General features: G+C 55.2%; 1 protein-coding gene across 1 annotated transcript in view; it reads right to left on the reverse strand.

Annotated features, from left to right (window-relative positions):
* NEURL1B (neuralized E3 ubiquitin protein ligase 1B) overlaps window positions 1-12507 on the reverse strand; it is a 34638-nt gene extending 22131 nt beyond the window's left edge. Inside the window, exon 1 of the mRNA XM_044229479.1 lies at window positions 12432-12507. Within this exon, the coding sequence (XP_044085414.1) occupies window positions 12432-12462 (31 nt within the window). The 5' untranslated portion in view covers window positions 12463-12507. The remainder of the gene's footprint in view (window positions 1-12431) is intronic.
* Between the last annotated feature and the right edge of the window lie 294 nt (window positions 12508-12801).

Raw genomic sequence — 12801 nt, forward strand, 5'->3', positions numbered from 1 at the left:
GGTTTAAATTGTTTTGTCATTTTATAGTGGTGTGATGTTAAGGTCCATGCCTAACTTCTCTGGGTCTCCCTGCCCAGACCTCCAATTATGGCAGGAGTCCTCCCCACCCTGCAAGACCGCTGTGAAGAGTTTTGAGTTGGCAAGCTAAGTTCATCAGACACGATGCATGGCACATAGTAGGTGTTCACTAAACACGTGGTCTCTCCCATCAGCCACCTTACTTTGTTCCTTTGACAAGAAAAGGTTTCTAACATCCTTTGACATCAGAGAAGTCTACCTGTAGGTCTGGGGAAATACATCTGGACGTGTTTCTCCATGGAGGGCTGGTGACCTTGACCAGGAAAGGCCTCTTAAAAACCCTGGGGTCGCCTTTCCTTAGTGTCCAAGGACAGGAGCCCACTTTTAAGCCATCCCAGCAGTGTCCCAAATGTGCCTCGCTTGTTGCCCCAGCCGAGCCTCTCCATTGATCTAAAAAGAGCCTGAGCAAATGGCATTTACAGCCAAGAGGATGACAGGAAGCAACACCCCAGCCTCTCTGGCCGCTGAGATGACAGCTTCCAGCGTGCTGGCATTCAGCAGATGGCATTCTGGCTGAAATTTTCAGCAGATTCCGCTCCACAGGGAAAGGGAATCGCCAGCCGGGAGAATGGTCTATTCTGTACCCTCCTTTCACACGCAGCCCTTTACTGAACCCCTGTTACGGGTCGGTGATTGCCTCTGTTTATTCAATTTAGACTCTGGGATGACCCTACAGGATCGGTTTTACCACCTTCGTTTTCCAGAGGGGAAAACCAAGGCTGCAAAGCTGGGCAGTGGCAGCAGGGCCAAGCCTAGGCCCTTCCATACCCCATCCCTTCTCCAAAGCAGCCCCCTATAACCACTGGAAGCAAGTGTCCTGGCCCTTGTGAAGGATGATGAAAGCTGTATAGGCCTCTCTCCCCTGAAAAATACCAACACTCCAAGAACACAATTTGGCATACAATTTCAGGGGCTTCCTAGACTCCTGTGACCTCTAGGCTCAGACAGTATACCTCCGGCGAGAAGAGGCTGGTTCAAGTGACATTTGTCCAGGTCCGCAATTCAAATCAATGCTATTGGCAACATGGTGTGTGTGTGTGTGTCCTTTACAGAGGAAAACACAAGGCCAGTATTGGTAAGGCTTCCCTCCACCCAAAGCCAGACAAGAATATGTCTTCTCTGGCAACATGCAGTACCTTTGCCATTGGTGGGTTTGAAAGCGGGCTAGGAAAAAAATAACCAACCTTCCCTCACCTCTGCCAAATGGGGCAGTGACTGGCACCCACGAGACAGATGCCAGCGTAATGGGACTTTGTTCTCTGTTTCAGAGAACCTGGGAGGCCAGGATGGAAGGGGGCCAGCCCACACTGGTAACTGCCACCCTGCTCCTCCCCTTCCTTTTCTTTGCAAACAAAACCTGGTCACCCCAGCACAGCTGGGAAGGCCCCACACTCCTGTCAACACCTACGAGGAGGCTGGGGAGGGAGGCCGGAGGTCACGCGACACTGCTTGTTGGGAGCAAAGCCTACTCCTTCCAGGCCTAAGTGGCAGCCCTCTTGGCTCAAGTGGGCTCAGATGCACCGAGTTCCCAGGGGGTGAGGTCATCCCAATGCCCCCTTGAAGTGTGCTCAGTGGAGTCAGGATTTTCTAGCCCATTCTGACCCTCTGCTGGGCCCCTTCACTGAGGTCTCTTCCTGATAAACTGCCCCAGGAAACTCCAAGCCCCAGGAAATTCCCAGGGGCCAGCTCCCCTGGTTAGGGTCCCACTGGCACTTTGGGGCAGGGAACCGAGGGAAGTGCCTTCATTCTCTCTCAAGTACATCACTTCCTCCTTCATCTGACTTTTCAGGAGCACGCACTCCATGCCAGGGCCTGTCCTGGCTGCAGGGACACATGCCCTGACAAGTCACACACAGTCCTTGCCCTGTGATCTGAGACTGGCTGAGGGGCAGACACCGACACCAGGACTGTGCAGGGTGGGTGGTAGGCAGGGCTGGGGCCGTGGGGACGCTTCTCAGAGCAGCCATGCTACAGGACTGAGGCAGAAGTGGCTAGGAGGTTGATAGGGTTGGAGAATTGTATTTGATGCAGAGGGAATAGCACAAAGGCCTGGAGGTGAGAATGAGTGTCATGTACTTAAAGAACTAAAAGGAGTGTAGGGCAGAAGACAGAGGGGAAGTTGGAGCCAGAGCCCCGGGCTGCATCACAAAGGGTCTTAAAGGCCATGCAGAGGGGGATAAGTTCCTCAAGAAGGCTCTGGGGACCACGGAATTGTTTGCAGCAGGGAGGAACCCTGAGGATCCACCTCTCCAAAGAATGAGAGTCAAGCCCAGCTTCTTCCCATAGAAACTTCCTCTCTCTCTTCTCAGCCTATCAAAATGACCTAGCATAGCAGGAGTAAGAAAAACAGTTCAGGTTTTGAATGTTGCTTCCAACTGCTGGTACGGTCCTGTCCCTCGGCACCTGCTTCTCCTCCAGGCAGCTCCTGGCAGTGGCCTGGTGATAAGCTGGCCGAGTCCACCAGCTTTCTCCTTCTCTCTGCCATGAGGACAGCCTCTCCCCTAGCCTGGGCGGGGCCCAGCCGCTCGGCCACTCACTAACCTGCAGGGCTCCAGCCTGATTTTTTGGAACCATTGACCCACTGGTCCTGCTTCTCAGGCCCAAAGCAACACTGGAGGAGAAAGCCCTCCTTGAACTGCGCTGTTCCGGCGCCTGGAGCCAAGGCGGTGTTCTTCCCAGGCCCACGGCTGGGCAGTGTTGTCTGGCTCCGAGGGGCAGCGACCTGCCTCTGTGGCACACCACGTGTGTCCTGTGGGCCTGCTGCATGGCCCCTCTGCCCCTCACCACCCGCTGCCAGGTGGCTCCCAGATGACGAAACCGAGGCCCTTCTCTTGATACCCTCACAGAGGCCACCCAGCTTGGAAGGGCAGTGTCTGCTTTCGACTCTGGTCCTGTCTGACTCCAAAGGCTGCGCCTTTCCTGTTTCATGCTTCACTCCACCCCCAGGGTCTCTTGCTTGTCTCCTGACCTGCGTGGGGGAAAAGAGCTAGACTATGTCCAAGTAGCTTAAGCAGCCTTCTGGTGGGAGCAGTGGAGGGATGCCCTGGCTTGGTCTTGGGGAGGGGTGGTGGGGGGGGGGAATGTCATCAATCAGCTTGTTTTGAGCAGCTCAAAGGCCAGTTTGGCGGAACTTGAGAGGAACAATAAGCAGCGTCTAAAAAAGGAAAGCCGGTGACTGATTACAGCTGGGGGGTGGGGTGGGGGTGGGGGGGTTAGGGAGTTAGGGATGGGCCCCCTGGGGCCCAGAAAAGGAATTGGGGGTGGGGCTTGGTCAGAGAGACAGACCTTCCAGGGGACAATGCAGAGACTACCATTGGCTCTGCGCGCCCCAAACCTCCTGTGGTCCTCCTTGGGGAGGCGACTGCTACCAGACCCAATGAGGCAGGGAGGCTCAGAGAGGTTGGGAGAGCTGCCAGAGGTCACACAGCCAGGACATGGTGGAGTTAGCATTTGAACCCAGACCAGCCTGGTTCACAAGGTTAGGGAAGAGAGGGCTCTGGCTGCTTCAGGCAAAGTGTAGAAGTCATCCCTGCATGGAAGGAGCAGAGCACAGTGCTTGGCACACAGCAGGTCCTCAACTAATGTCTCCTTCCCTGCCACGTTTGGCTCTGAGGCCCGCAAAGAAGTGACTCTGAAGGGTGCCTCTCCCACTCTGCTTCCCCAGCTTTCCCGTTTCCCTCCACCTCCTCCGCCATGCTGACCGTCCTCCAAATGAGTCAGGACTGAGGTTGCTGCAGAAAGCCTGCATGGTTCAAGTAAACAGCTGGGTCAGGACTGGACTCTGACGTGGATCCAAAACCCATGCGTGCTCTTGACCATTCTCCAGAATGGCTTCTCCAGCCAACCAGTGGGTGTTCTAGTGATCTCTCACAGGGACCTGAGAGGAACAGGACGACTGGTCCTATTGTTCCTCCCCACCCTCCACCTCAGCCCACCTATTTCAGGAGCACAGCTTCCTCGCCTTCATGGAGTTGTCTTGTCTTGTCTTCTCACGGAGTTCCCGATTTATACCTCACTGCCTCCCTGTAAAGGAGGTACCATCATTCTCCCCCTTTTAGAGATGAGGAAGTGGAGGCTCAGAGAGGGACATGACTTGCCCAGGGTGACCCAGGATAGATACAGTAGAACTATTTGAACTCCAGGCTTCCTCTGAAACCAGGCTCTTTCCACCACCTCTCCTGGGATTCTGGCAAAGAGCTTGTCTGTAATTGCTGTGTGAACCAGCACAAAGCTCAGGTCCCCAGTGTCCCCATCTGCCAGATAGGAGGCAGGTTCCGATCACTCTCTGGTCCTAGGAACAGAGTCCCTGGGGGGACTCTGTCTGCAGAGATGAAGGTCTGGACCATCCTCGGAGTCAGGGAAATTCCACTGTCCCATCTCCTGACCTTGAATTGCCCCAAACCTTGAGGGGAAGGGAAGCTCTTCTGTGGAGTGGAAAGTTACCAAGCCGACCCATCTTGGGAGACACAGGGTATGCGTGTGCCCACCCATCTCTTAAATCCATCATCCGTTGGGAAAAAGGAAAGAAAACACGTGCCCAAGGGATAGAATTGTAATATAAACAATGTGTAATGTTGAGGATATAAACAGAGCACACTTGTGAATAGCTGTGGGCACCCTGCCCAGGGCCAACACTGCCCCCGACACCCCCACCCCACCCATTTCCCCACATGGCTTACCCGTAAAAGCACTTTCTCCCCACTGCACGGAGGTGAGGCATGAGGCCAGCTGAGCCTCAGTAATAACGAAGAGAGAAAAAGGGACAAGGGTGAGTTGGGCCTGATGTCCAAGGACAACAGTCCCAGACCCCAGCGAGGGCAGGTGGCTGCATCTTTCTGTGTCCCAGTGTCTGAACCATCAAATAGGCCAAAGAACTTCCAACCCGAAGAATCGGCCGAAGGATGTTATAAAAGAAAGACTGAAGGGGTCAGCACGTGTTCAGCAGATGAACACCAGAGAGTACCCCCGTAAGACCCCAGGGGACCCCTGGAAGAGCATCCCCCTGGGATGGATGAACAGTTCATCCGGGGTCCATCTGACACTCAGTTGCCACCACGATGCCCACATCAAGTCCCAGCCAGGCTAAACGCCAGTGCTAAACACCTCGCTGCCCTGCAGACTGCTTCCACAGTTAGAAAGTTCTTCCTTTGGTTGAGCTCAAATCTGCCTCCACATGAAGGCCCTGCACTGGTCCCGTCTGTGTTTGGTCTGTGGTGCCCTTCCCCATCCCGTCTGCTCTCTGACTGCAGGGATCTGCAGAGAGCTCCCAGGCCATATCGCTAGGAATTCTCTACTCCCCTGGGGATGACACAGGCCTCAATTTGCAGTCTAGAAATCCCTCAGGACATTAGCTGTCTCCTGACCTGTTTTGAAAGGGGGTTGGAGAGCTACACATCAGGCTTTGGGGAATATCAGCTGGGGTCCCCTCGGTGAGCCCATAGGCCACTTAGAGACCATCCCCACCCCACCATGCCCAGAGGCAGGATGTGAGACAGATACCTAAGGAGCTGGTGAACAACCAAAACCAAATGTGCCAGGAGGCTTACAGATTTCTGCCTAACACCACGAAGTCTTCCAGGCCCACCTGACCTCCCACCCTGACTTGCCAGTCATAGTCCCAGACGGACATCCTCGCCTTCTCAAAGCAATCCTGCTGGACTCCTTGAGCTGTGTGCCCTTGGGCAAGTTACTCTCCCTCTCTGTGCCTCTCTGCTCTCTCAACAGTCATAAGGGAGTAACAACAGTAGCTGTCTCCTGAGGCTTGTTCTGAGGGTCAAATGCAGGGACCTGCTCGTAACAGTGTCTGGCACAGACCTGCTGTGTGACATAAGTGTGTGTCTTCTGGGTCTCTCTCCCCCAGGAGCACAGGGCTCAGTGCAGAGCAGGGGCTGGTTTCCCCTGTGAGTACATAATCCTAACAGGCACCCCGTGGGAGCACTCACTATCTGTCAGACACCCTGCATGCCTGTGAAGTGACATCATCACCCCCTTTCTGCAGAAGAGAGAACCCAAGCACAGAGAGGTCAAGTTGCTTGTCCGACTAATGCAGGCATGAAGGGCCGCAGCCTTTGCTGTCACCAGCTCTGCCGAGAATGACAGCACAGTCCAGAGAGACACAACGCTCCTCACCTGCAGGAAAGCCTGGGTGCTGGGTGATACAGGGCTCCCACCTGAGCCCCATACCCTTGCTGACTGATGGCTAGGTGCTGCCTGGCCCTCTGGGCGGGCAGGGCCCATGAGTGGCTGGGCTCAGGGGAAAGGGTGTGGGCGCACTGTGACACCTGCAAATGACAGGCAGGGGTGGCCAACCACAGGCCAATGGTTATCAGGCAGGAACCTCAGAGAAGGGGTGCAGAGATCAAGTTCACCCTTCTCCAGGGGCACCAAGTCTACAGGCCCTGGGTGTGGTCGGGAGGGGTGAGGGGAGGGGTGAGGAGTGAACGGGCAGCTTCATTCTGGCTGCTGTGACAGAAGTAATTCATCTTCCCAAGGACAAAAAAGGGGGAAGAGGCACTTGCAGGCAGGACCTGTTGACAGGGGTGCGGCTCAGGATGAGGACAAGGGGCAGCAGCCCCAAGAGGGCGCAGGGCGCCATGCCCTTTAGTGATGGAGAAGAAGGAGCTCTGAGGCTGGGCAGGCCTGGGGTCAGATTCCACTCTGCCACTTCCTGGCTGCCGGTCTCAGGGCACCGCTCCTTTCCCCTCTGAGCTCAGTTTCTTTATCTGCGGAATGGGAGACTACTTCTGGAAGGCTGCTCCTGACCGATGAGCGAGGATGAACTGGATCAAGGGCCTGGAATGCGGCAAGCCTGTGGGAGTTGTGAGCGCTCTGCTGCTGCCCAGGTGAGCGCTCACTACCTACAGGGCTGCACCCAGGCCTCCTTCCTTTGCCTTCCCCGCTTGAAGCGCACACCTGGCTTCTGGGCGTCTATTTTAAGCCCTCATAGAGCACTGCAAAGTACAGAAAGCCCTTTGGTCCAAAAGAGGGCAGAGCTGACTCTTCTTGTCCGTAGGGAAGATTAAACAGCTCTGATGGCCAAGCCCAGTGAAACTGCATGTCCCCTGCTGGCAACTTCCGCACATCATCCTGGCAGGGACCGCGAAGCCTCCTGACTGCGGGCTGGCCTGCAAGAAACCATCCGCTCCTCTGACATGGCTTCTGCCCACCGCTCTATCCCCACGGGCCACTTCTACTTACACTGGAACCCCCAGAAGGCCACAGCTCCCCATGTATGCCCCTCTCTCCCTCCGCTCAGGCCTCTGCACACCTAGCCCCTCTGTCTTGAACAGCTTTGCTCATTTCCTTCTCTTGGCTGACTTTTCTGCTTTCTGGTCTCACCAGACAAGCTCCTTCTCCAGGAAGCCTTCCTGCATCCTTCTCTGGGCTCTCATGGCCCCCAGGGCCCCCCTACCCCACTTACAGTAACTTCCCTGTCCTTGCTGGTCTTTCCCACTAGACCCTGAGTCCCTAAACCCAGGCTTAACCCCAGGCTCAGCAGAGAGCCCAGCCTGGGGGTTTGGTGAACAAATGGAAATGGTAAAATGCAATCTGCCACGAGTCTTCTCATCAGAAATCTGGTGTCCCAGACAAAGCTGGAGAGGCCTTGGGAATTCCGGCTGTCAGTACACGTGAAAGGGATGCCTCCCAATACAGCCCAGGGTTCAAGGCTCACAATCACCTAGACCAGGCTTTCAAGGCAGAAAGTGAAGGGCACCTGTCATTCGTCCCCAACCAGGAACCCCAGGGGCAGGCTCAAGTACTCTCTTTCCACAGGGCAAAGATAACCATGACCGTGAAAGCCCCAGGCACTGTGCTAAGACTACCTGCCCTTTTCCATTTAATTCTTGCCACCCCAACCATGAGGGCGTTCCCCCTATGGTCCTCACTTCACAGTGAGGAAACTGAGGCACACAGAGGGAAGCACCTTGCCCAGAGTCACTCTACTGAGCCAACAGCTGAGCTGAGATTTGAAGCCGGGCACCTGGACATTAGGGTCCCTTCTCTAGACCCAAACACCAGATCTCCCGCTGCTGTGGACCAGTGAGTAGTCGCCCCACAACTCTTCACCGATGGGGCCCCACGGAGCCCAGCACACACACATGCAGGCACAATGGAAACAAAATCTATGAAGAAAAATTCTCCTTACTACCTGAATGCGCTTGATTTTTTTTGTTTGTTTGTTTGTTTTGTTCTATTCTATGTCGTTAAATTTTTTAAAAAGCTGGTCATGCATGAGCCACAGTAGACAGACCAGTTGGTCTGGTGGCCAGGCCTTGTTTGGGGCCCTGGGTCCCCCATGCCTCTCTCTCTGAGGCGGGGTTTGCAGCACCTTGTGCTCTCCGGGATATAACCAGCTACGGGTCCCGTTCCTCTTCCACTAGAGGCCAGCTCCACAGGGGCCTCTGGTGGCTTTCATCCCATTCACAGCTAGACCCCCGGGGCCTGGCACACGACAGGTGCCCCCAAATGTCAGTTAAATGAATGAGGATGCACACTCAGGAAAATGCAGGGCAGGACAGACCCTGGGAGTCACTCTAGCCTGGGCACATGGACCCTAAGGACAGATGTTGCCTGCCTGGAAAATGGGGCTAAATATAGTCCTCCTAAAGGGTTGTTACAAGGATTTGTGGGTATAGTCCTTGACATAGAGCTGGGCACAGACCAAGGTCAACATACTTCTCTCACTCCAAGCTCCAGGATGCCTAACTATTGAACTAACACTAAAAAGGGCCATTGACTTGGTCAAGCGTGGACCAACTTAATGATTAAACCCAACTGGCAGTTTGAATTCAGTCTCTTCTCCAATCGGAACTGTGGGGGAGTCCTGGAGGCGCGCTGGCGGGAGGGTTGCAATGCATCGGTGAGAGAAGGGGGGAAGGGGGAGAGCCCCACCGCGCTGGAATTCCATCCTCCCCGAGATCCATGTGTTTACTTTTATTTTTATTCTTACAAACCCCAGAGAAAGGGAACAGGGTCCAGAGAAAAGGATCATGTGGTATTAGGAATAAGGTCTTCTAAACCCAGCTTTGCCTCTGCTGACCTGTGTGAGTTGGGTCAAGTGTCTGAACCTCTCTGTGCCTCATTCTCCTCATCCATAAAATGGAGAAGCATGGCACCTTACTCCGCAGTACTGAACTGCAACTAGAAAGACAACGGGTGACACACACAGTAGGAGCTTGGCAAATGCAAGTTCCGGTGCTGGCTCCTGGACATTTCTCTTTATAGGGCATTCGTTACTGATGCCCTTTTGTGAAGACTGCCAAGGGGCGTCCCACATCAATCGTAAAGGACACTCCCTTTCTTTGGCATGTCATTATTGCACACAGTAATATGACAGAGTCACTTGGGCGCACCCAACACAAGTTATCTGAACCATGGATTGGGAGGGTACCACAACGCTGGAGGAAGAATGTAGAACTTCGGAGCCAAATCAACCTGGATTCCAAACGGGGGGAGCCGTGTGAGCTGGGATGAGTCATTTTATCTTTCTGAGTCTTGGTTTCCTTATCTGTAAATGGAGATGATGATCCTTCCCTCGCAGGGCTGTTGTGGGCATTAAATTCATTCATTCATTCAACAAGCATGTACTGAACATCTGTGTACTAGCCCCTGCTCCAGGTGCTGAATATATAGCCGTGAATAAAAAAAAAGATCCTCCCTGGGGAGACAGGTGATTAAACAGCTATGTACACACACACCGTGTGGCACACAGTGATCATGCTAAGGAGAGACACCAAAGGGGAGAGAGCAAGTGGGGCATGCCGGAGGCAGGGCAGGGGAGGTTACGGCAGGACCCACACTGGAGCAGGGAGGTAAAGGAAGCGAGGGGGAAACCACGTGGAGGTCTGGGGGAAGAATGCTCCAGGCAGAAGGAGCAGCAAGTGCAGGAGCCTTAAGGAGAAGCATGCTTGGCATGTAAATGAAGCCACATATGCAGGAAGCCTGGCATGGAATCCAGGTGCTCAGCAAATGCCAGCTCTCTATTTCAAGTCCCATAGAAGGAACCCCACGCATGTGTCCTTTTCCTGAGAACGAAAGCACAAGGATTTCTACAGGGCAAGACTGAGCCAAGTGTTCTCTCAGCCTAAGACGCAGGCAACATGTGAGCTCTACCACTGGTTTTTGAGTGCCTGCCAGCCACTAGGCTCTGGGTTGGGCAACCAGGGATACAAGATAATCAAGACATGGTTTTTGTCCTCAGGCAGCCTTGAGGCCAGTTGTGGAGAGGGGTGACAACGATGCAATGTGGTCAGATGCACAAGCAGAGCCATCAGAAGGTCTCTAGGTAGCAGAGTGAAGGGTGGGATTGGTGTGGGTGGTCAAGAAAGGCTTCCTGGAGGAGGTGACAGCTAAGCCAAATTTTAAGAAATGCACTAGACGAGGAAGGATATTTCAAGTGTGGGAAGCCTTGTGTGCTGATCACAGAGTTGTAAAAAATGGCATAGTGTGTGTGAGAAACTAATGACACACAGGCGGGAAAACAATAAACGGCCCTTCATATCCTCAGTACGGCAACCTGATGTGCCTCAGACCTCCAGCTCTGTCCCCTTCCTCAAACTCAGGGCAAGCATCAGCCCCAGTGGAGAGTTTTAATTTTTCACACTTAGCTACTACCGTGGGAAAACAACCTTAACCCCGGGCTCTTAGCCCGGGTGGCCCCGTTCACAGAGCAAGAGCCCTGTGGGATGGAGAATATATAAATCGCCAGCTATTTTTAGCCTCCCTGGCTGTGGCTGTGTCTTCACCCACCCTAGGGCTGACCCACAGGTGGCAGATTGGATTTTTTTTTTTTTTACTAGAACAGCATAAATATTTTTAATTAGGAACTCTTAAAAGGGGACCATGCTGCAGCCAGGTATCTGTGGCTGGGAGAGTATCTGCTGCCATATTGACCAACAGGCCTGGACACCGCCGGGGCCAGGTGGCTGGGTCCTTCCATCCCCATCCAGCCAGTATCCCTGCTCAGAGGAGGTGGAGGCCCCTGGTCCATAAATGGACCTGGGTTCAAATCCCACCTCTGCCTTCGACTACCTGATGATCCTCTGCTGGTGACTTCACCTGTCTGAGAATATGGGGGTTTCGAATGCAATGGCCCTAAAGCTGCCCAGAAGCTTATAAAGTAAGAACTGGCTCCTCTTCCACAGGCCAGCCTTGGGAATCCCAGGCACAGCATCCTCCATTTCAATCCCCCCCAGAGGAGGAAACAACGAATTTTGGGATATAAAGCCTAGAAGGGGAGGTACTATATGGGAGTGTTAGAGCACAGACCACTGATGTCTCTCTCCCAAAACCTCATACTAAATTTGCACAGCAGCCGACTTGCTTCCCCACTGAGCTGGGCCTTTGTACTTTAAAAATACACAGATCTCTCACTTTCTGCCTAAAAGACGCTACCGATGCCCAGCCAAAATAAAGACTTTTTCTAAAGACTGGGGTGTGGGGCTGACTGACATGGGGCCCAACCCAGACTCGCCCCCAATTAGCAGTATGACCTTGGGCGAGTCATTTCTCTTCCTCTGAGCCTCAATATCTTTATTTGTAAAATTGGGATAAACATCTTGACAAAGAAAAACTGCTTTGCATGCCGTCTGGGCCCTGGGGTGTATGCAAAGTGCCAGACAAGGAGCCCCCAGCGCAGTGATCCCAGTGATCGGTTACCACCAGGTATTCTCTATCAAGTCCTCCTCTGCTCCCTACTCCCACCTTCCCACCTCACCCCCATCCCCTTACTCTGGCCCCGGAAATTCTAGGGTGATGTTAACTAGGGGGCGATGCGCTCTGCAGTGGTGACTCCGAGGGACTAGGAGCCCCCAACTGAGCGGATACCAGAGGGGGGCGCAGCCGGGGTGCGTGTGGGAACATGGCCAAACCAAGGCAGCATGTGCCGCGGGGGCGCTGGCGGCTGGAAATTGGGGTACTCCTGCAAGCGCCCCCACTATCAGCAGCTGCAGTCTCGGCACAACGGGTGGTTCTGGGCGTCGGAAGCCCTGGGGAGCCCGACTCCAGTCACGCCCCAGGGCGCCCCGGGCTCCCTCCTCAGCGCCCTCGGGCTGAAACAAAGGCGAGGGGGCGAGCAGCATCGCCCCAGCGGCCCCTTCGCGCATCTGGCCAAGCAGGGAGAATGAGGACTGGGGTCCCCAAGGTAACCGGGACGCGGTACCGGTCCTCCTGGAGCGCAAAGCCCAGCCAAGGGGCGCGCGCGGAGCCGGGGTCCAGGAGGCACCGCTGACTCCAGCCCGCTGCGCGCCGAGGGCTCCAAGTGGGTGGGGTGGCTCTCCGGAAGTCACCCAGCGGGTCCCCTGGGGAGAGGAGAACCCCAGCGCCCGCCTCCCGGTCAGGGCTCCCCGGCATACCTGGCAGGGTCCTGTGCACGGTGTTGCCCATCGCTGCGTTGGGGCGCGGCGTTGGCGGCGGCGCGCGGCGGGTGCACGGAGGCTAACAACGCGGTGGGCCGGGGACCCGGACCAGGGTCGGGCTCCGGGGCATCGCGGCTGCACGAGCGAGCCGGCGGGCGGCAGCTGGGGCGGGCGCCTGGAGGGAGGCGGCGGCAGCCGGAGGAGAAGGCGGAGCCAACCGGCCCCAGCCCGTTGGCTCCGCCTCCACCGCCGCCTCCCGCTGACTCCAACCTTGCAGGCAGAGGCGGGGCGGTGGCCGCCGCATCTTTTGAAAGTTTGGACCCGGCGGCGGGAGCAGAACCGCCGAGCCTCCCGCTCTTGCCGCTCC

The sequence above is a fragment of the Neovison vison genome, chromosome 1 (assembly GCF_020171115.1).
Source record: "Neovison vison isolate M4711 chromosome 1, ASM_NN_V1, whole genome shotgun sequence".
Taxonomy (NCBI): domain Eukaryota; kingdom Metazoa; phylum Chordata; class Mammalia; order Carnivora; family Mustelidae; genus Neogale; species Neogale vison.